Source organism: Thalassophryne amazonica, chromosome 19 (genome assembly GCF_902500255.1).
Source record: "Thalassophryne amazonica chromosome 19, fThaAma1.1, whole genome shotgun sequence".
NCBI classification, from domain to species: Eukaryota; Metazoa; Chordata; class Actinopteri; order Batrachoidiformes; family Batrachoididae; genus Thalassophryne; species Thalassophryne amazonica.
Genome location: NC_047121.1, coordinates 57,280,683 through 57,305,477, shown reverse-complemented (window position 1 = coordinate 57,305,477; position 24,795 = coordinate 57,280,683). Strand labels below are relative to the sequence as shown.

The 24,795-nt window shown below is 46.4% G+C and overlaps 1 protein-coding gene across 2 annotated transcripts in view; it reads right to left on the bottom strand.

The window, feature by feature from the left end:
- The window catches only part of LOC117532101 (cysteine-rich motor neuron 1 protein-like), a 45,825-nt gene extending 24,811 nt beyond the window's left edge, over positions 1-21,014 (bottom strand). For both annotated transcript variants that reach the window (XM_034195350.1, XM_034195351.1), the window contains exons 1-5: positions 20,533-21,014; positions 16,286-16,447; positions 14,579-14,755; positions 3,420-3,662; positions 74-250 (exon numbers count right to left, since the gene is read on the bottom strand). In XM_034195350.1, coding sequence (XP_034051241.1) covers positions 74-250; positions 3,420-3,662; positions 14,579-14,755; positions 16,286-16,447; positions 20,533-20,848 — 1,075 coding nt within the window. In that variant the 5' untranslated portion in view covers positions 20,849-21,014. The remainder of the gene's footprint in view (positions 1-73; positions 251-3,419; positions 3,663-14,578; positions 14,756-16,285; positions 16,448-20,532) is intronic.
- Between the last annotated feature and the right edge of the window lie 3,781 nt (positions 21,015-24,795).

The following is a 24,795-nucleotide window of genomic DNA, read 5'->3' as shown; positions in this document are numbered from 1 at the left end:
CTGCCAGGAATATTTCCTGAGTACATTCTGCAGTACTACACTACTACAGTACTGTAGTACAAGGTAAAGGTACCGATGCAGACGGGGCAGCACTCGCCCTCTGGGATGTAGAAGTTTTCACAGTCCAGCTCGGCGCACTCGGCCTTGGAGCAGAAGGAGATTCCTCCTCGGCACCGACACAGCCAGCAGGGTTCCATCCGGTACACTTCCCCCTCGGAAAACTGCTTCCCGCTGTGGATGCACTTTGGAACTGAGGAGGAGAACAAGAAGCTGCTTAATGATGATGACACGAGCGTGATGACGGAAGGTCACATGTTCAACAGTTGTGATTTCATCATGTCCAACTCAATCTGACTGAAAACGTCTCAGTACTCATTTTCAAAGAGTCCGTCAGGAGGATTTAATGAATCCTGAACAGGCTCCCGTGGTCTGAACACACTCTGAGGTTTTGGCACATTCTGGACTCAGGTTTGTGCGGGCAGGTGGGCCGGATCTCTTTACTCACAGAGTCCGGCCATGCTCACCGTTCTTCTCTCTAACTTCAACAGGATTTGCAAGGATTAGTGAAATCATTCAGACAACAGGTTCATCCAATTACACGCCACGATGACACAGGAACAAACAACTTCCACAACACACAAATCTGATGACTTTTCCCTCTGAAATCGCATTGTTATTCCCAAGCGAGTCCATTTGTGTATGTAGTTTATCGCTGTATGGGTTGCCACGGTAACAACGTGGGCATCAGTACGTAGTTACGCTCGTGGGGCGTCTTTCAAAGGCAGATGCATCATCTCACCATCCATACGATCGCACCCTCAGGTCATGTGCAGAACCGCACAGGGAGCTGCCTCTGGCACCGTCTGGCAAACATGTCAATCCGCAAAGCACTGCGTGCCACCACGTTCCAAGAGATGGAAAAGACACTTTTGAAATCCGATCTGAATGCCCAAACATCCGTAGAAATTAGACTGTAATTCGAACTATGTGCAAACGTGGTTTGAATCAGATTTGAAAACTTCAGCCGCGTTCACTAAATGATATTCTGTACAATTTTATAAACAAGAGCACAGTCCACACTCAGCTATGGTGCCCTGGGCAAATGCAGATAACCTCACCACTGACAAATGATGCGTTTGAGCAGAAAGCTTTTACAAAGTACAGTGATTTTGACCTTTTGACCCCAAAATTAACAGGCTTCTTGAGGTCACTGTGTGTAAGTGATAAACCAAGTTTGGTGACAATCGGGCGAGTACAACTGAAGTTATCGCACTCACAAGCTAAATGTTGCATGAATGACTGACTGACTCAGCAAGTGACTGACTCAGCAACTGACTGACTGATTAACTGATTCACTCACTGACTAACTAATCAACTCAACGACTGACAGACTGATTGACTGACTCAGCAACTGACTGACTGATTAACTGATTCACTCACTGACTGACTAATCAACTCAATGACTGACAGACTGACTGACTCAGCAAGACTGACTGATTAACTGATTCACTCACTGTCTGACTAATCAACTCAACGAATGACAGACTGATTGACTGACTCAGCAACTGACTGACTGATTAACTGCTTTACTCACTGACTGACTAATCAACTCAACGACTGACAGACTGATTGACTGGCTCAGCAACTGACTGATTAAATGATTCAGTGACTGAGTGAATGAATGACTCGGCAACCTGTCTGACTAATTAGTTTCAGCAACTGACTGACTGATTCAGTGACTGGCGTCGGCTGCTCCGGGATAAAAACAGTTTGTACAGTTTTAATCCGGTCAGATGCTGCTGGTTTATTAACCAGCGTGGGTTTGAGTCGCTGCTCGTGTATTTGACGGACGATGGCCACGCGCCTTAACAAGCTACTCGCTCACTGTGATCTCAGTGCCGTTACAGATGTGAACTCAACTTGTTTTGTAAAGGCTTCCTCCATCTGCACGCCACGCGCCTGAACGCAGACGTGACGTGTCTGTACCGATGACCTGATGGCGCCCTAAAACCAGCACGGCGCTCTAACACAGAGCAGCTGACTTCAGCGCGCTCACAGTTTCTTCCTCTTTTCCTCTTTTTTAGTCTTTCCCTCTCTCTTGCGGACCTGCTTTGCATGCAGCAGAAGCACACAGACAAAACGCACGACTGATCTCTGAGCGCTCACACAGGCAGGAGGAAGTCACATGACCGGACGCTTGCATGTGATTTCCGGCGTGTTTGTTAAAGGTAATCCCTAAAATAACCCGTCCAGATTCCAGCCGCGCATCGTGATGTTCAGTCTGCTGCAGACTGAGCCGAGCTGCGTGCGCACCAACGCCAAGATGGCAAAAACCACAACACCAGAGAGGTCGTGTGGTCACCAACATGGCAGGATTATGCTAATGTTTTCAGCCAATCACACAAGAAATGATGGAACCAGTCAGGAGGGAAACGATCAATTATGGTCTCAGGTCACAACAAATCAATACATGTGATTATTAAATGGCCGCATTGTGCAGATGTTCTAGTTTGTGCGCACGGTGTGGAGCTCCTGCAGCATGGCGGCGACTCTGGGGGCCGCTGACATGTGGAGTCTGCGGCGCTGTCTGATACGGCGGGCAGTCGAGCAGCTCTAACGGATGGTACAAACGCCACAAAAGGCTTCGAGCCGCAACAGACAGGTGTTATCAAAACACAGATTCCACCGCCGATGCAGCCGGCGTTCAGTCCCCGCCCACCTGCCGGACTCGATTACTCTCCCTGCTGGGAGATGAAAAGCATTCCCACGGTTGAACTATTGAACTTTTTCCCCCGTGGACGTGTGACCAGACGGAAGCCTTTGACACCGCGTGTCTGTTCACAGAATGTGTCGCCGCAGCACTTTTCTGGTCAGCGCGCTCGTTAAGTCCATTAATTCCGGGACACAGCGCTCATTTATACACGCCGAGCCGTCAGAATGGGAATCTGTTCTGTTGGTCAAACAGCACATATTTTTCAGGCGGGCAGAATAAACAGAGTCCACACCCTGACCCCCTGACACCAGCGCCTGCTGCCGTGCACGCACACACAACACTGAAGCCTCTGTTTCACCAACTTTACCCCGTTTGTTGCTCAACAGGTGAGAAGAAACAGCGAGAAGGTTTTTCCGAGCAAGAATCTGCTTGGAAAGACAAACGGCAGTTCAGAATCCTTCAGGCACTGAATTATTTGCTGTTACGCCCCCGAAAAAATGCCTTTGAAGCAGAGTTCTAACCTTTGGAGGCGGCAACTGATAAGCAACCCAAACGTAATTACCGTCCAATCAGCAACTTATTTTTTTCATCTGTGGTTGTTTGGCGGGAAGGCAGGAAAGTAATTACCTCATCACAGGAAATGAACTCACACCAGCCTCGGTGTTCCTGTCCTCAGTATAAATGTGAAAAGGATCAGCGCACTCACCTTTCTGGCACTCGAAGACATCGCAGCAGTCTCCCGGCCGTCCCGTGGCCACGCTCACGGCCACAGCTTGCTGTCCGTTCGGGCACTGCGTTCTGTGGCATGCGCTGAGGTCACAGGTGCACTGTGGCTGTACTGAGGGGCAGCAGCCAGCAGGGGGGGTGTAACTCTTGGTGAGGACTGATCCTTTAGGACAGGAGGGCGTCGGTACGGAGGGGCAGGTCACGCCAGCGCACCTCAGCAGCTCTGAAACACACAAACACACAATGAACACGCGGGATCAAAAAAACTCCTGCAGTCCTCGACTGGACCAAAATATGGTCGTGGCAACGTAAATAAGGAACTCCAGAGGCTGGAGCTGGAACCAAATGATGTCAGATGACATCAACCTTCAGTGAGAGCGACACAGACAGATGCCAGCGTCTGTTCAACATCCGAATAACAAAACAAAAACACTCCGACAGACCGCCGACACCACACCACAGAACCGCCACGGGTCCTGGAAGGCAACCACCTAGGAAGACAACTGGTCCATCCCTACATTCAAGCTGAAATGTGGGAATGTCCTTGACACAGACCAGACATGGGGCCAAATACAAAAGTATTTGTATTTGAAAATACTTAAATACATTTTTCGGAGTATTTGTATTTGTAGTTTCTGATTCTGAATTCAAAGATATGACGAGAAGATATGACATTTTATTATTGTTTTGTGATATGGTGGATACAAAAGGATGCAATATTGATGGAAACAGAATATATATTGTGATAGTTTGATTATTGCCTGTGATATTATAATAGTGAATTTTTGATAAAACAGTAAATCCTTTACTTATCAATAGTATTTGGTCATACTATTTTCACAATAAATTGTCACCGGTTTATCAGTTTTTGTGTTGATTTGTTGTTTATAGTTCATGGAAAGTATTTGTATTTGAAATACTCAAAATATAAAGTATTTGTATTTGAAAATGTACAAAGCATTTGTATTTGTATTTGGAATTCGAAAATCTAAAGTATTTGTATTTAAATACAATGCAAAGTATTTGACCCCATGTCTGACACAGACCATGATGGACTGCATTTATATAGCGTGTTTATGATCAAAACGCTTTACAGTGATGCCTCATATTCTCTCTCTCTCTCTCTCTCTCTCTCTCACACACACACACACACACACACACACACACAGAATAATTTCACAGCAGAGCTGAGGTGGATCTGCATGTTGATTTGGGACAAGTTTTACACCAGATGACCTTCCTGACACAACTACACACTACGTGGAAAATGGACAGGGTTGGTCTTGAACCTGGAACCTTCTGCACTGGAAACAAGTGCACTAACGTGGGGAGTTAAGGACCTTTGTCAGTTTCAGTCTCACTGGGATTTGAACCAAGAGTCCTCTAGTCACAAACCTGCGGCTTTAACCACGTGACCATCACCGCCAGAGAAACGTGGCACAAATTGTTACACTTGAAACGCAGGGAAGTAAAACCCTGGCAGAGCAACTGAGACCCTGTGCACGGCTGAGCCACATTCAGACCGGCACTACTGTTGCACTGTGGTATCGAGAAGTTTTAATGCTGTCACAGCTTTACAGCATCCTGCCAGAGAGCAGCAAGATTCTCGGCACATCCTGCCTAAAGGCCCGTGATCCCTGATCCGGACCAGCTCACGATCCAGACGGCCCCACGCACAGTAACAGCAGCCAGCCCTCAACAGAGGCCTTATTCTTCACACCTTAGAATCTCACCGTCACTTAGCATACCAGGATGTGTGTTCATCCACATGCCAATTGCCAAAGGAAACATAATGGCTCTGATGGCTCGCGTTAGGGGGAGACGCACCAGGGAGCCGGAGGGGTTCCGAAGTGTATTTTGGAGCCTGTTCAGGAAAAGAAAAGTGGAGCGCCCCTCAGTACGAGAACAGTAGCGAGTTCACAAAGATTAGATTTCCCAAAGCAAAGGTACGTGTCGACGTTAGCTCTTGGGGCTGCTAAAGGCGCACCGACCTGGCGCGCCAACCCGGCACCCCTACTGTCAGCCATCAGGTGGTTTTACAGGTTTAAAGTCCCGACAGCGTGCACTCACTCAGCCAGCCTGTCGAGTTTAAATAAATGATTCATCAGCAGCAGAAGTGATTTCAATTAAATGCGTAAGCATTTCTGCATGATCGCGGGTTTTGTGGAGATGTAATCACATGGCCAGCATTTGGGATTAGATCATCCAGAAACTGGGTTCTGCTGATGGACTTCCTAGACTAGTGGCAGTTCAACTTCACTGAGCAACATGATTCTCTCAGAGGACGTGGCTCATCCCTGGAAGAGGATCTTTGCCACCAAAGGGGGACGTGAATCAGTGAACAGTTTTGATCCTCATCAGGGTTCTGTTTGGCTGGTCCTCAGCGCCTCTAAAGCAGAGCTGCAGACCGACACACACACCAAGGTCAGAGGACTTACACTAAGTGATCCAGCAGCCAAGACCCAGAGAACAAGCTTGAACAGTTTATAATCATTTTTTAATTAAAGCCTGATTTTCCAGAAACTGAACTGAGGATCCTCAGGTCTGGATCTGACCTCTGGACCATCACCTCCTACCTTCACTGAAGTACTCCAGCACTCGAACCATCATGCTCTTATCACTCAAACATTCACACATTTTTTCACTCCCATTTTCTCTGAAGGTCGTCTCCCCAATTAAGATGTGGAAACTCGTCTCCACGCCGACTATTACAACACAGTTTGAAGTTGTTGTGTTACATTCATGCCCACTCACAAACAAGTATATGAATACACACATTTCTGTGATGGGGACACAAGTTGGAGGCTGCTTTCCACTTCCACAGTACCAAACCTGCTGGAAGTTCTTTGGAACTAAAAACAGGAACACTTGCATTTCACACCAATCCTGCTCCAGCTTTTGGTACCAGTCCAACATGGGGGGTTTACAAACACCAGCAGGGACCAAACTACTTTGAGGTCTACTGGGAGTTGGTCACAAACATCACAGCAACCAGCTCTAGTTCTCACCCACATATGAAATCTAGGTTGAGTCTGCCAGCCTAGACTTCTTCTGTTGACAGCCTGTGTTCCTCTAACCTGATGCTGTGACTGGAGAAGCAAAACACAATCATCTCTCCAATCACAATAACTGAACCGTGTCCTTCAGTGTTGTTATGAATGCCTTGATAGCTTCCCTCACTATAGTCTCCTTCGTGCACGCTCGTTTTTTTAGGTCAGCCTGCTCTAGGCAGATTTAACACAGTGTCTTACTTCTTACTAGTCGGTGCCTCAATGTTGGGGAGGCCAGTGGCTGGAGAAGCCAAGGACACACCCACGTATGTCCTGGCCAAGGACACACCCACATATCACCTGGCCAAAGACAAGCCCATGTGTCATCTGGTCAAAGACACACCTACATATCACCTCTTCGATGACACACCTGACTGTTGCAGGCAGATGGTTACTTCAGAGATGTGGGAATAGCTAGTTGTCTGGCGAGGTAGTTGCCATCCAGTACCAACGTTGGTTCTGTGGTGTGATGGATGAGGCTCCCTGAGTTGATTTAACAGTACAGAAAATGTGCAACTGAAACAAACTCGAGACCTTTGATCTGCTGATTTATGAATGAAATAATAGGGCAGTAAAGGTGAAGCAGACTGCTGTCCAATTACCTTTGATCCCTGAAAAATGGGTGATCAATCACACAAAGTTCTGTAATTCATCTGCTAAAAAAAAAAAAGAAAAATCCAGCAAAACCTCTTCCAGTCCTTTTCTAACGCTGAACAGTTGTTTGGTTCGATGGTCTGAGAGAATCTGTGTGACTGCAGCATTTAATGGTTTTAAAGGAAACGCTAGACTTTTCCAAAACCACAAAGCATGACGTATCCGTACTGTTTACTCAGGAAACACAAAGAGCTTATTGATAATCTTTGGACCTGAATCGTGTCACAGAAAATGCAGGGAAACCCCTGAATCCTGAGTCCAGATGCCTTTAGAGGGATTTTTGGCCTCATTAGAAAACTTCAGCTGGAGGCAGCGACCAAATGTTTTACTTACAATAAAAAGTGTCGCCGGCTGCTGACGCTCAGCTGAATGCTGGTTTTACATATGAAAAACACGCCGTGTGAAACGTGTCCAGGAGGAGGCTGATGAGGCATTCAGCTCTGATAATGACTGGGGTCAGAGCGCGGCGGGAAAAGCGGCTGGCAGACACGCTATTGTCATTCAAATCAACAGAATTGTATCCAGCGTGGAAACAGGCCAAACCCTCACAGGTCCAATTAATGTCGTTTTCCAGCTGGGACGTTTCTGAGCACCACAGGCAGACAGAAAGCAGCGGGATAAGTCAGCCGTGAACAGGTTTTATCCGGCACTGCTGGCGTTCTGAACATAAACGCTGTCATCAGTGAGTCAGTGACCACAGAGTCAATCATCACAACGCCGGCGAGGATCCAGGTCAGGGAAACACAACAACCTGATTCGTGAGCTTGATGTGGACGCTCAGACACTGGACTCAAGAACTGATCAGGTATCAGACCACAGGGGATCCTCCACCAGCCGACGGGGCTCCTTGCTGAGGATTGAGCGCCTAAGGTCAGGTCAGGTCAGGACATGTGCAGCAGCGCCAGGCGCTGCACACTGCGGAGCCACCTCTGGACAGTCGACAGCGGAGTCGTCTCTTTGTTGCAGCCAGGTGATGTGAGCAGGCTTTTGTCCTTTTGAAGGTGCTGCTGTCCTCAATATCAAGGCACATGTGGCCAAACCACCACCATCAGAGAACATTTTTAGGTGGATTTGGAACCGATGTTACTCCTTTCTTTAGCACTGGGGGGTTTCCAGGTGCTTCAAGAACCACCATTATGACATCACAAAGGTCTATATGTATCCTGCTGACTCAGGGCTTCTCTTGGCACACTGTCTCTAAGCACAGTGGGTTAACAGCAAGTGACTGGTCACAGGGTTGCAGGTGACTGAGGCACCACCTGTTCCCTGACCGCCTATAGCAGCTTCCATCCTGCACCATTTCTTTAAATCCACAAACAGATTTAACTGACATCAGGAGGATCTGTGGTGTGGGCGGGGCCAAAGGGTCATGTCACCAGGAGTGCTGCAGCCACAGGGTTTGCTTAGCGTTATTTTAAGAGATATGGGGTTATCTGCCTGGGTGGTTGCCATCCAGGACTCCAGACGATTCTGTGGTGTTGTGGATGCGGTGAAGCGTGGCACCGGCGCATGATCCCAGACTTGACATGATCTCAGATATTTACTTACAAAAATAATACAGAGGGGGGAGGGGTGCATGTGGATTAGGGTTAGGGTTCTAACCTGTTATAACCCTCTTGGCATCCTCTGGGTGATAACTGGATGTTGGGGTTTGAGGGGTCAGTCCTGCTCTTGCCGGATGGCTCTGGGGCTCTGGGTGGAGGTTGGTGATGTTGCGGCTCTGTTGCTACCGGGTAGAAGCTTGCTGGTGTTGGTTCTGGTTGGCTCCTGTCATATTCGTTCTGTGCCCGTGTCCGTCTGATGGTCCCTCCCATCGGGCGTGTCGTTGGGGGTCGTGTGCAGGTTCCCAGCAGCCGACCAGCATATTTTTTGGCTTCTGTGATTCACTGGTGACATGTTGGATGTCGATTCAATTGCAGCCCAGTTGCATAAATTCTGGTTCTGTGAACAGTGAAGTGGTTCTTGAGCCACAGTTGGGTTCATGGAAATGAACTCACGGACACACCTGACATGTCTGGAAGAGGCGTGATTCGGAAATTGCTTCACCGCCGCAGAACGGCCGCTTCTGTAAACAGTAAATATTTCTGGCATCCGAACAGCTGATTGAAGAAAGAAAAACACCTCCTTTCTAAACGGCTTTTTCTTCCCTTCAACCCGGGTACAAGGAGCGTAGTCTTTCCCCGAAGCGGAGTGGCTCGGCCAGGCAGAGGAGGCGGTGTTGACAGCCGGAGTTTACTCATGGAAAAAGTGCACAATGTAAGTTCTGTTCAGCGACGGACTCTGGAAGCAAGTCAGTGCAGAACAAAGCTGTCTCAGTGCAGCCGCCCTCCGCGGGTTTGTGGTCTGTCCTCAGGTTTTATAAAGTTGCTCCCCAAAGGGACACATCAGTGGCGTCTCTCACACGGAGCTGTGGGGGTCTGGCCTCGCGCCCGCCACCAGGCGTAGCTCAGAAAGTCAGCATTGTTCATGTTGTTGTGCAAGTGAAAGTGCCAGGACCGTGCTGCAAGTCCGAGAGGCGGCCCAAAAAAGCTCAGACAGGGTCACCAGGGAGAACTCCAGGCTGCGATCAGACACGCGGGTTAGCCGCGCACCAGTCGAATAGCTGCTGACTTTTTCTCTCCTGTGTTGGCTAAACATTGGCAGATGACAACTGTGACCTCAGCGGCATCGCTGCAGGAGGGAATGAGGGTGTCTAGGTAACGGGAACGTGCACATGCAGGCACAACTGCATAGTGAGTGCACCAACAGATCCGTGCACACATTCCACAGAAACACTGCTTTTTTCTTACAGCCAGATGAAGACCAGCATAAAGCCACAGCGGCTACGGCTGTTTGATGACACAATGCATACAAGGACAAGAACAAGAACATCCAGGATTGTACTTCTGTCAGGAATCAAACTACACCCCCCTCCCCCCCCAAAAAAAAATTTAAGCTACATGATCCTGCTCATAGACAAGATCTCGAGGTCAAAGTTCATACCACACAGAATATGGTGCTGTGTGTCCCATCAATTAAAAATAAAATAAAATAAATTATTATTTCTACAGGTGAGGTTTTGATGCTCAGGAGGAACGTGGAGTGGAAACAAAAATTAGTCAGATGAGGCTGATATTCCCGCTGGTCACGTTTTAGAGGCTTCCCAGTCACACCCAAAAGACCCCGGGACAGACTGGATGATACAGTGCAAGGATTCTAAATCCCATCCCACAGGGGGACAATCTCCAGGAGAGTCGTCACGTGGACTCAGAGCAGGAAATGTGGCTTAGCTTTCTTGGTGTACTGCCACAGTGACCTGGTCCAATCGGTCCTGGTGTCCTCAAACACAGGAAGGTGATCACAAAACCCTCATGGCTAATGTTCAAAAAGAGGCAGGGCTGCTCAGAGCCGCTGACACTTTGTCTTGTTCACTGGCATCCTTTTGTTGACTTTTCCTTCATGCCCTCGTTGAAAACGATCTGCATAATTTCTGTTGTGGAAAATGTATCAACACGTGAACCTGGTCCTGCAGTCCACGGCAGCTTCTCTAACTGGTTATAACTGTGCTCAAGTCCAGATGACCCGGTTCTGACAAACAGCTCAGTTAAACGTCCTGCAGAATGGAGAAGAAGAACATGATGTGAGCTGGGGAAATTTGGTGCAATGTCTAAACAGATCCCAGTCATGGATTGTCACATGACATTCATTATTTGTCCTGTTATATGACTGACATCATTTATCTTGAATTCTTGTCACATACGTTTCACTCTATTGGACGACTCCACTAAAATTCATCCATGATACAAGGAAGCTAAATCCAGCACGCCCATTAGCCAATCAGAAGGTGAGGGAGTGCTCACGGCGACATCGTTAGCAGCCGTTGAATTGCTGTGGACAAGTTCCTATCGCAAGTTTTCACCAAATTAAAGAAAGCAGACACTCTGCTTCACTCCTCGGCGACGTGTCGGTGGTGCGTCTGTGAGGACACCGAGCATCTCCGCCCGGCCGCTGTCAATGTCCCGTCCCGAGGAGAAAAACCTGTTCAGGTTTAAGGAAAATATCAAATAACACTCATTCATTCATTATTTATACTTTCTGTCAGTGTCATGGCTGGTTTGGTTTGTAGTCAACTAGCGGGAGTCACTCGATCCACAGAATCGAAGCTGAAGCCGTTTGGTTCAAATGTCATGAAACACTTCAATTCTCTGATGAAGTCACGACTCACAGCGAGAAATGAGAAACTGCAGACACTCAGCACCAAGACGTCTCACACCGCTGCCAGCCAGCGGCAGTTTGGCTCGAACATCCCGTCAGAACCAACAGTCCCCACAGACACACGGACCTGGCTCAAGTGGACCGCCCGGTCCGTGCCGTGGCACCGTGCACGTCTGGAGACCCGCCCGTGAACTTTCTCACGTATGTGACGGAGACCAGGACAGCTTCAGCGCGCTGCCAAAGTCAAAGACAGTGAGCTCACTGGTTCCACTGACACCAAACAGAACTCGTTTCAGAACCAGAACTTTTTCTGGTGGACATTTTTATGTTCAGCCCCAAACTGACAAAATCACTAACCAGGCAAAAAAACAACAACAAAAAAAAAAAACAAGCACTTTCACATGTGATGTCATACAGTCATAGAGCAGGTGGCTCAGTGGACAAGGTGCTCGACTACCAGTACACAGATCTGGGTTTGAGTCCACCTGATCAGTCCACTTTAAGGCAACAACTTGTGTTGATTACAGTAGAACAACTTTTAAGGCATGAGTCCAAACACACAGAGCCAATAACAACTTCCTATTCCTGAGCCTCACTGTGGGGGTTTGTTATCGATTCCTCATTGATGGTATTGATCTGAATCACTCAAACGCTTATCAATCACAGAGGATTAGAACGATTTCTGCTCCATTCAGTGAAACAAATCTCCACAACATCAACTTTTTCTCTTGTGATGACTAAACAACAGAACGTTAACGTGACAAATGAAATCCTGGAGTCGCCTCCTTTCCTCACCCACTTTCCTTCCTCCTTGTTCTCAGACACTTGTTAACTCCTTTGTAATGCGTAAAAATGTGGAATCCATCCGGCTCAACGTTCTTCCAGTGACCAAAGAGAAACAACAGGAAATGATGTCATCCCAGCAGTTGGGGAAAAAAGTGCAATTCAGCTACTTTCAATGCATTTTGACACAATCAGTAGATTTAGCGAGTCACTAACATTAACCAAACACCAGAGAACTGTGACACACAAAACTGAGGGAAAGTTTGTATTCATACATCGGACACGACAGATGAAGAAAACAACATCAAACAGTCACTAATATGCTAATGTAGCATTCTAATCAATGTTTGGAGTTGAAACAAACATTGTTGGCTCAAGCTGATTATCGTCAGTCATGTGGTGATATTAACAAGGACTTTGTGTTTGATGATGTGTCCATGTGTCCTTTGGAAAAAACGTGATTTTCTGCCGTCAGCTTTAAAAAATATCTGTCCACATGAAAATGCCAAAGCAGCAGGTGGCAATGCTGCATTCATATAAGCTCACAAAACGTTAGCTAACAGTTAATTCAGAGCTTCCTGTTTTAACATAACTGCGCAAAATGCTAAAACTGTTGTATCCTTCAGTAAAGTTTATCGTCTGTTTCTTTAATGATGAAAAATGGCCGTGCTCCCTTTCGTGGTCTATGGCTGCAGACGGCAGTGACTGTGTCATGACTAGAAATGGGTATTGATAAGATTTTATCGATTCCGCTTATCGGGCCGATTCCTTATTGATTCCCTTATCGATACCTTCTGTGAATTTTCTGTGTACTAAAAGTAGGCTTTACAGGTTTTCTATGTCAACATTTTATTGAGTCTTAAAGTAAATAAATATGAAATTGGTCACTGTATCCTTGATCTCTGGACATAAATAGAAATAAACAAAATCTGTAGTTTTTGTTAAAAGAATTTCCTTTCAGACATTAATGGCATGAAAGTCTCTCCGTACATCTGAGCTGAGCTCACCTGGCTGCTGGAGTCTGCAGGTCTGCAGCCATACAGTTTTAGGCTGCTGCAGCGCAGGACGTCTCATTTTGGGAGGAAAAAAAACAAACATTTTGATCGATTGCAATTTACTGGTTGTATTACAACTTTGGAAAGAGGTGTCATTTGATTTTAACAGCGTTTCACTTTGAAGTTAGAAATTCCAAGTGGACTTAACTCAGCAGAGAGCCGCGCAGTGTTTGGAGCAACGGAACGAAGGACGATTCTCGTTCCTTTCTTACAACAAAACAGGAGTCCCAGTTAGTCACTTTAATCTGCAGAAAAGTGACACGATTGACATATTTTAATAGCTTTGAGAGGGGTTAAGAAGCGGAGCTGCCGCTTCTGAAGAGGAGCGAAGCAAAGAACCAACAAAGCAGCAGATCGCAGCACTACTTCATTGGTTCAAGGTTCAAAGCAGATCTGCGCTGCAGAAATGGTTGATTACAGACCCGCTGCAGGGTCTGTAATCAATGTAGAGAAATGATCATTTTCCCGACAAACCGGCCGCTCTGAAGGACCGATAAGGGAATCATTAAGCAAAAAGACTATTGATGTCGGTGGATCGAATAATTTGTTAACGATACCCAAAAAAGCACCGGTTCTTGATACCCAAACCTAGTTGTGATGGCTGGCATGCCAGTTTTGCTACAGTCAACATCTGAATGCAGCATCACCATAAAGACATGTTGGCCAATCAGAAGCTTGAGGAGAAAAAAAAAAACCCAAAACAAAACGCAACAACAAAAACTCCATTTTCCTCGTTGGTATGTGAACACAGAACCCGGCATTTTCTAAAATCTTTTCTTTGGCTGGAGTTTTAAGTTTTCTTAATTAATTAACTACACTTTCAAAACTAACCACGTACGTATGGACGAGGCCTTAGTCTTAAATATCTGAACTTTCCCCGTTCAGCCTGAAGTGGTTTGATAAGTTAAATCCCTCCAGAGTGGGTGTGTCCACATTAACCCAAACACCATCATTCAGGTGAACATTTCAGGGACCAGAGGACACACCCCCTGTACATTACCAGTTGTTTTTTTTTTTCCTAAATGGAGGTTGTTTGCTGTGGACTGGAACATCATGATGATGTAACTGACAGAAAGATGATGTCTGAGACTCAGGAGACCACGTCAATCAATCACGTCATCAAGCATCTTCAATCACGTGTCCTTTGTCCAGCAGTCAAAGGTCCTCCTCTGCTGGATCTTCCACTCCAGGGTTCTCAGACATCACCTTCTGCTCTTTCACATGTCCACCAGGTGGACCTCAACCAACAGCCTGAACTCACCCGATCTGCTCCGTCAGACTGCCGCGTCTGTCCCACTCTGGAGGACTACAGCTTCCCAAACCGCTTCATGTTCAGCTGAGGAACGAGTGACTCAACTGTGCGTTTGTTTTAACTGAATGAGCAGAGGTCATCTGAAGGTTACCTGCAGCTTCCTGGCACTGGCTGCGGTTCATGTAGGCGAAGTGGTGATGGCAGCTCTGGGACTCGCACACACAGCCCTCGGCAGTCAGGTTACAGCCGGAGAACCTGCAGGCCGGGTTTGACGGGCCCACGTACTTCTCTCTGAACCGGTCCCAGTGCTCGTGCCTCCGTGGCCCCTCTGGAATCATGCCGTGAAGAGAAAGCACAGTCACTAAAGGTGCTGCTCAGCAGCAGATAACACCTTAAAACCACATCGGGATGGATTAGCAGGATTCAAATCCCACCAGTCTTCCCTCTGTCCAGCCTGGTTTCTCTGCTCACGTTTGAGGTCTTCATGAATAAATTGTGTTCCACTTTTGATCTGACATTAACAGGTTCAGGTTTTTATTTTTTTATTGTCAGTATGTTGAATACATGTACAAACCTGAACCGAGCTCACAAAGTTCTGTGCGAACCCAGAACAGCTGGTCCGGACTTGAACCTGCCTGCTCCGTGCAACGGTCTCAGCGTAATGTTTGGACGATGGTGGAAGTCTGAGCTCCACAGGATGCTCTTCAAGCTTCCAATAAAACCACAGAGGCTGCAGTGCCAAGGAGAAAGAGGGCAGCTGCCACTCTCATCACTAGGTAACCACGGCAACCAGACAAAGGAAAAGTGATGGCAGAGCTAATTATACTCCTTTGTGAAAATGCTGAATTATGACTCTGGTTCTACAGGATGACAACAAAATCAATAAAATGCAGGCGACAGGATGATGTCTAGACACACTTAAGATGAGAACTTATTTATTTTACATTTCCAAGCATCTTCAGTGATGCTGGTGTGAATGATCCCGAGGAGTTCACAAGCCAGCTGGGAAATATAATCCCTCCAGCGTGTCCCGGGTCTTCCCCAAGGCCTCCTCCCAGGTGGATGTGCCTAGAAGACCTTACTAGGGACACCACCAGGGACCATCCCAGCCAGATGCCTGAACCACCTCAGCTGCCCCCTTTCAATGTGAAGAAGCGGCAGCTCTGGTCAGAGTCCCTCCTGGACAGTCGAGCTTCTCATCCTGTCCAGGAGTGTAAGCCCAGATGCCCGTCAGGGGAATCTCATTTCCGCCGCTTGTATCTGTGATCTTTTTCTTTCAGTCATGACCTAAAGTTCATGACCATAGGCGAATAGGAGCGTAAATCAACGGGCAAATCGAGAGTCTCACCAACTTCTTCACCACGGCGGTCCGGTACAGCGTCCCTAAAGACTCCACCCCAATCCATCCATCCATCTCACACTCCAGTTTACCTCCACTCACTTCTAAGATTACTGAAATCCCCCCCAAAAATCCATCTTTAAGTCAAAATGGATCAATGTGCAAACTGAGCCATGTGACCGAGCCATGGAAGTGTTTGCACGACGTCACTTCAGGTTCAGTCTTTGTGCCACTAAAATAATCACATCATCTTTTCTGTAATTTAACTTTCTATCTCGACAAATATACTGAGAACAACTTCAAAAACACGATTAAAGTGCTGGAAATCCGGTGCGATGCTGACACCAGCAACACGTGAATCACCTCACAATCTCAGAGCCGTGGATGACTCGTTAAGTGACGTTAATGAGCTGAGATGTGAATGATGTCTGCAGACACACAGACGCCAATTTGCAAATACATGCACGCTCGCCGTGAACCGGTGCTGTGGGATTACAGGACTTCCTCTGACGGACCCACCTGACTTGCTGGCCTTGGTGCAGGCTTCCTGGTCTGCGTAGGTGAAGGAACCCAGGCAGGAGTGTCGAGCGTCGCACACACACTGACCCCCTGCCAGCTTGCAGCCCATTATCAGAGGACAGCGCTCGTCCTCCAGGCCCGCCTCAGGATGATCCGGGAGCGCTGTGGAGGAACAAAGAGGACATCATCACTCTGTCTCCTCAAACAGGTTTGGACATCGATTGTGATGAGGAAGGTTTGATTCTGACAAGCTCCATTCAGGACATGAAGGGTCAAACAGCTCCAACTGTAGCACATTAAACCGGTTCTGAAGTGATCAGTGTGTTTGTGATCTGGATCAGCCGCCCTCATTGTGACACACCACTGATACCATTTGTTTGCTTTTGTTGCGCAGTGTGGGGGCCTCCCAGGGTTTTCAGCGCCGCTGGCTGCTGGAACGCCTCTCCTGCAGCTCAGCCAGCGCAGCGATCCCAGTGAGCCCGACCCCCTGAAACAAGACCTTGAGGCTCACAAAGCTCCACTCTTACAAAACAGAGTGCGAGGCAGCATGCAGCGTGACGTCAGCCTCGGGGAGCCACGTAGCCATCAAAAACTAGATCTGGACTCAGGAGCCCCACAAAGAGCAGTCGGATCGTTTCCTCGTATTTCTGCTCACTTGAAATGTGATCTAGATCACTTCATACAGACGGACATTGTCTAGTTGTTTCTCCACCCTGTCTCTTGTCCTTGCATGTCCAACCTACCTGAGCCGCCCCTCGGATATATTCATTCCAAATCCTGTCCATCCCTGTCACTCATCGCAAGCTCCGCCTCCTGTCTTTTTGTTAGCACCACTTTCTCTAAGCTGTACAAAAAAGCTGGATTCATTACTCCTTGTAACCGCACTGTTCCACGGGACTCCATCTCATTCACACACACTCAGTCTTGCTCCTACTCACTTTCATTCCCCATCTCTCCAGAGCGTATCTCCACCTCTCCAGGCTCATCTCAACCTACTCTCTACTCTCACTACAGATCACAATGCCACCTGCAAACATCATACTCCATGGAGACTCCTGTCTGATCTTGTCCATCATCAATGCGATCAAGAAAGGACTCCGATCCTTGATGTGGTCCCACCTTTACCTTGAATGCATCCATCATTCCTACTGCACAGCTCACCGCTGTCACATGGTCCTTGGACATATCCTGCACCAAAAAGCAGCAATCCAGAACAAACGTCCACAAACATCATGAGAGACCTGATAAAATCTCACAAAACAAGCAGGAGCAGAAGCAACAGGGTCATAGGTTCAATTCTGCAATCACACCACATTGCCCCTGAGCAAGATTCGTAATGCTCAAGATGCTCCCATTGTGCAGCTGAGTGCCTTTCATGGAGGCACTCTGACATCAGGGCGTGTGTGTGTGGTCGTACGTGTGTATACGCATGTGCGTGCACATCAGGCATCATTTTATGTTGGATGATGGAAAAACAGGATGACTCAAAAAAACTGGCAGCACATAAATTCCATTGTTTTGCTTTAAAGTGCTGTAAATAAGCTTAAAAACATGTCAGATTAATTCAAAGCAGATATTTCACGATGGGAGGAAGCCGCGTCTTATTTCTGTTTGCAAGTCAATAAAAAGTCAAACAACAGCAGCACAGAAAACGTTTCCAGGACGACTTATGGAGAGTTGCAAGTAATATTCTTCATTGATTAGTCTGTTAATTATTTTTACTTATAATCTTTCTGTGGATAAAGCGCACCAGATTATCGCTACTCCAAAAAGAAGTCCTTGATCCTCAACAGCCATCAAGGATCAAGAACCTCTGCTTGGAGTAGAGATAATCCAATAATATACAGAAAATTCAAAAAAATATCACTTGATCAACCACAAATTTTGGGTTTAATGTTAACAAACAACACAACTTAAAACTGATTTAGTTTCCAGACTGACTGTAACATCTGGGTGATGACTGGCACGGCCTTTGACCTAGAACACTTTTGTGTTGTTCCCAGATCTCTGCTGAGGAATTTTGTTGTTCTTTTTTTCCCCCTCATTTGGAGGCGTTCCTGATCCAACTCTCCTCCAGCAAAGCGTAAGATGTCAGTTAATCAAAGGGTTGTGTGTTTGATGCCTGATAAATATCCTTGAGCAAAGAAACTACTAATTGCTTATAAGATCCCCACTTGGTTCCACACCCGGTTAAACAGGCGTGGAACACAGCCATGATGTCCATGTCAGAATCAGACCTGGATTTTAGACTATTCAGAATCGCACTAGTTTTGACTCCTGTCTTCACTGACACGTCCACTTCTGAAGTAACTCGAACAGAATCGCTCCATCAGATCCCCACTTTAAAATCCAAAATGGTTTTACGATTCTTGGACTTTCTAAGACGGATGTGGCTATCAGGACACATGCACTCATTTTGTGTAAACTGCATGAAACGAGTGTAGTTTCCTCTCAATAAACAATTCTGACATGCAGACCCGACACCTGTGCTTAAAAACCACTTAATGGACTTTGAATCTTTGTGAGCGGGATCTTCATCAGGTCTGGAGTTAAACGCATCTTCGTGCTGAGTAATGTTCTGAATGTGTACCTGATGACTGTTAAGAGCCAGACGTGAAACGATCTAGATCGACTCGTTCCTTACTCTGGATTTGATGTGCAGAATCTGAGTCTTCCACAAACGTCATGTTAATGGAGCGACACTCCGTGCAGAAACCGGAATTCTCTTATTCCAAAGCAGCCTGCCTCAGCCTGGACCCTGACCCGGTCTGACCTGGTTATCTGTGATCTGTGCTCGCTCCGGGCAGCTCTGGCCTGGCATGAGTCTCGTCTGCGGCTTCTTCCCGGGGATTCCCACTGAGACTGCTTGTCTTGGCATCCAGGCCGGGATGGGAACGCTGACCTCTGGAGGCCCCATGGCTGATAGCGAGCTAAAAAGGAAGTCTTTGAAACGTTCGATAATCCCAGGGGAAGTGTGTCGCGTCCTTCATACACACTTTCTGGTGCAATGTTGACTGAAGACAGGAGGACGGATAAAAGAAAACAACAAACTATTTCAATAAAATTCACGACTTCCTGCTGCTACCATCAGGTGAAAGATTTACCTACACAGACTCTGAACAACACGTTAAACTTTGACACGTGAATCTGCACCAGTGACCCCTCACAAGATCCAGATCCTGCATGAGCTGAGTCCCAACTGCTCCAGGAACCAATTAATGTGGTTTACAGTCTGAATACATTCCACCTGGTTAACAGTTAACCACACGAGGTCATAAACTCGACAGGTTAACCTCGGCTCTACGGCGCCTCAACGCGGTCGCCAACACAGAGGTAACTGGGATGTGATCTTGAAGAGCACCTGTGTTTGTTTTCAGCATATATTCCACAGTAAATTACTTTCCTAAAGTACTTTTAAAGCTTGTACAGTGAACATGCAGATGAGTCAGTGAGTTAGTCCTTGTGTCAACAATAACTCAAAAACAACAAACGGCAACATCTTTTAACTCCCCACTTTACAACAACACATGAAGAGGATTACATCATTAAAATGTCATCAACGCTGATGCAGCACATCAGCTGACAAACTTTTTTTTTAACTTGTGTAAGATGTGGCAGTCACATCTATGGGATGCCTAAAAATACACCCAAACTTCAAGTCTGAACAGATGTCAGAATTTAGTTTTAATTTAGAATCTAATTTATATGACATTATCTCACACAAAATGTAATTAAACTGTGAAACAACAAAATGAAAATGGCAGAAAGTGTGAAGATAAACTCAGTTTGTTTACAATGATTTCACAGAGAAAGTCCTGGAAGATGATGGCTTAAACTTTATATGACCACAGCATTTATGATGTCATAAGGCCATTTCTTGACATACTAGGAAAGAGATCAGCTTGATAAGAAAATTTTCAGTCAGATCTCAAGTTTCTTTGCCATTTCAATAAATATTGTCCGATTGTTGTTTTCTCCACATTCTGTGTCAAATGACAACAAACAAACCTATCACAAAATCATCATTACCTGCATGATAACGGCATAACCGGCCAATTAATGAACAATTATGTGACAGGTTGAAGAAGAGCATCAAGAACATCAACAAAAAAATGTCCCCCCCCCCCCCCCCCCCCTTAATACATCCTTCTGCGCCCCTGTAACCAGGTGCTAAACATCTGGCATGGATTCTGTCTGAATGAAGCTGATAATCAGGATCCCGTCCATGAAACCACACTGTGACCCACCTTTACAGACTCCAGTTTCATGGACCGCCGCAGGTCCAGTTCCGTTGAGGGAGGCGCAAGTCAGTCCCAGCGCGCAGTAGCCGAGGGTCCAGTCGGGCCCCCCGCAGAGTTCCCACTGCAGGCGGCTGCACTGCGCGCAGCATCCGCACGGGTCCGAGGCCAGGGTCCGTCCGGACTCACAGTCGGACCTCTGGGGGCAGGAGCGTAGGTGGCACGGCGCGCACTCTCGAGCCGAGAGCGCACGGGCACGGGCACGGACCAGGACCAGGACCAGGACCAGAACATTGAGGAACGCAGCGGCACATTTACGGACCATGTTTGAAGAGGAGGTGATCAGGTTCCATCCGAAGTTAAAGTCACTTTTAAAAGTTCTGAGGCGACTTTCCTCCCAGAAAAGTAAAAACAGAGCGATGCGTTTTCAATTCCAAACGTGACGCACGATCCACGCGTGTCGCCCTCGCGGCTGCTGCGGACAGAACTCAGTCTGAGCTTTGAATCGGGATCAGAACCTCCCCCGCTGAGTGACACAGGTGCTGACCAATCAGAGGCGGCCGGAGGAGGGCGGCTCTCGTGCGGCGGAGCCCCTCTGCGGATCCTCACAGTTGCGCAATGATGCAACTTTTCATTTCTTGGACGCAAGTTTCTTCCAGTAAATACAGAGTTGGAGGAGTTTTTAGTTTGACACCGTTTGTTAGAAGAAAACATCCTGAGATAAGATCCAAAGTTTGGAAGAATATTCAAGAATTCCAACATAATCCTGATCCAAATCTTTAAAATCCAGTGATTAGGATCTGAACTGATCCAAGTTTACTTATATATTTGTTTTTGTTTTGTTTTTTTAAGAGGAGTTACTAAACCACAAATAGACAGTGATGCTGTTTCCTATCTGCTACAATCAGGAGAATGACCTTGAACTCCAGAAATGTGGGGAGTTTATCCAGAGAAGTAGCAGGAATGATTTAACCATCATTTTACATTTTAAACCATTAACTTGTGGTCCCTAAATACCAAATGTCAGGTCAGCGGTAACACCTTGAGTTACTATCCACCAAAGTCCAACCATGAGCAATCTGAAAGTGTAACTTTTAAATCAGGGGTGGGCAATCATGTGCCATGAAGGGCCGAAGCACTGCAGGTTTTCCTTGTTACCAATCACCTTAGCAGGTGATTTCATTAATGTTCAGGTGTTTCAGCAAGTGTTTCATTGACAACCAGGTGGTTATGTTCAAGGGAGAAGCTCATCAGCAACCCACCTGCTGAGGTGACTGGGTGCAAGGAAAACCTGCAGTGTCTCGGCCCTCGTTGCCCACCCCTGTTTTAAATGAACAAAGATGTGGCTTTTAATGTATTTTTTTATTACTTTTGTCCTGGAAAAACCATCATCAAAAACTGTGATCTCTAAAGCAACAAACATTCAGTCTTTGAGCTGCAGTGGTGTCAAAATCTAACTGAGAAATCCTTTAAAACAATATGAAAATTGCAGCTTAAAAAAGCAGCTTTAATGTAATTTTTTGTGACCGTTTGCTTAAAAACTCACATCAATAACACAAGTATAACCTTAAGCTTCAATGTGTTTTCGTGTATCCATAGACGTATAAACATGACTGCATTTAAAAGTGTAAATGAATTATTTAAAACTTTGTAACACTGATTTCTGTGATCATGAATACAGAAAAAAATCTATCATCTAAAAAACAACAACTGGAACGTAAAAAGAGCAGTTTGACCATGAGCTTCATAGCATCATCACTCACTTACTCACTCATTCATCTTTAACCCCTTACTCCAATTAAAGGTCACGGGGGGCTGGAGCCTTTCCCAGCAGCCACAGGGCACGAGACGGGGTACGGTACAGACAAACACACTCACACCCGCAGGCACACCTACGGACAATCTAAATTTTCCAATTCACCTAACCTGCATGTCTCTGGATGTGGGAGGAAGCCGGAGCACCCAGAGGGAACTCACGGGAAGAACATGCAAACTCTACACAGAAAGGACATGGGTAGGAATCGAACCCATGACGTTCTTGCGGTGAGGCAACAGTGCTAACCACTAAGGCGCCATGATGCATCATAATGAACATAAAAATACTTGAACATGGATCATTTGAAACTGTTTTAAAAAGATAGATATGTGTTATCAGTTTGTCATAGCAACAATATCAGTCAAATCCAAGAGTTTTAGTTTCAATGTAAATTATTCAGAAGTGCTTAAAGAGGAGAAAGTGTGAACTTTGAGAAGATCGTGATCATGTTGACGGATAGACAGACTTCACAGAATGTCACATCTGAGTTTATTCAAAGCCCAGATAATATTTTAGATAACAGCAGAAAACTTCTGGTCTGCAGTGACTCACTCAAATATCAGTCTGATCCTGATCCGTCTCTGAGGTCTGGGTCTGGACCATGGACTACTATCTGGGTGTCAGTGCTTGGCTGAGTTATGGATGATGTGTGATGCGTGAATGTATTTCCTCTTCAAACATCAATCACATCGTTTGAGCAGATTTTAATGGACGTGTCGACACACAACAGAGAACAGCGCCGCCTTCATTTGCAACATCTGCCTGGAGCCGCTTGCTCCAACTCACACACACACACACACACACACACACACACACACACACACACACACACACACACACACACACACACACACACACACACGGACCCAAAGCATCACCAGTCTTCCTAAGACAACCCTGCTTTTGTCCTCCGTGTGTCCGTCACTGTCCACTCACAGAGTGCAGCCCAGCAGCATCAATCCCTGTGCCCGGATAACCAGGACCAGATGGTCCGGGCAGCACATTGGACCAGAGGGGTGTTTGCTCAATGTCACAGATAAATGAACACAAGGTCAGATATCTGTGATATGATTTTTCCAAGAAGGTGAACCTTTGATTCATTGCATCTTTAAAAGATACACATTCATAAACATTCAAGCAGAAAACAGCGCCCCCTGCTGGCACCATTTTGGGTTTGTTTGGCAGGTAGAGGTATGGGTACTGGGTTGAAACAGAAGCAAGTCATCTCAGATGGGATTCTGGTGTTGGGTTCCATCTGAAGCACTCATCCTGAATACCGCGAGGCACCACTGCGTATGCGCGTGCACAAACAGGAAGTGGAAGGTGGACGGGTCACAAGTGGTCATGTCACACATGATTGGGTCACAGGTGATCGGGTCACAGATGTTCAGGTCACATGCGTCGGGTTACAGGTGGGTCGCACCTGTAATCACCTGTTGTGAGAGGATGGAACATATATACATGTGGACTCAGGTTATTGCTTGCGTTATGTGGTGAGGCCCATTTGCATCACAACGTAGCAGAGCTGTTACCGCTCAGCTCAGGACAAAAGACACCATCAACACACAAGTGTGCAAGAAACAGCCAGTAAGGTTTGCTAGATGTAACAATCTTCAAACAACCACTAGAGGGCTCACAAAATGTTGTCTTTTGGGTTGGTTTGATCCTTATACTGAAATCCTGTAATGGTTCAATCATTGGCGCTAACAGAACTTCAGAGATGGTGGACGGTGGAAAGAGGAACGATGTTAAAATGCAAATGTGTGTCTGGATATTATCTCACTAACAGAGAAATGATTGATCATAGCTGTTGCATAGCAACAGCATCATCATGAAGCTCCAAAAAAGAGCATCAGTCAAAGTGGGATGGTGACAATATGTCTTGGGATGCTTCTTGTGTCCAGTATGACTTTCACCATCCAGCTGGACAGTTCTGTCAGCAACAGCCAACATACCCACAGCCTGGTACTGACAGTCTGTGGACCACAGTATAGGAACTGGTGGTTTACCAGACTACAGAAGAGATATTGCTGCCTGGCAGTGGATTATAGCAGAGATATTGCTGCCTGATAGCGGATTATAGTGGAGATATTGCTGCCTGATGGCGGATTATAGCAGAGATATCGCTGCCTGTTAGCAAATTATAGCGCTGCCTGATAGCGGATTATATCAGAGATATTGCTGCCTGATAGCGGATTATAGCGGAGATATTGCTGCCTGATAGCGGATTATAGCAGAGATATTGCTGCCTGATAGCGGATTATAGCGGAGATATTGCTGCCTGATAGCGGATTATAGCGGAGATATTGCTGCTTGATAGCGGATTATAGTGGAGATATTGCTGCATGATAGTGGATTATATCAGAGATATTGCTGCTTGATGGCGGATTATAGCAGAGATATTGCTGCATGATAGCTGATTATATTGGAGATATTGCTGCCTGATATTGGATTAT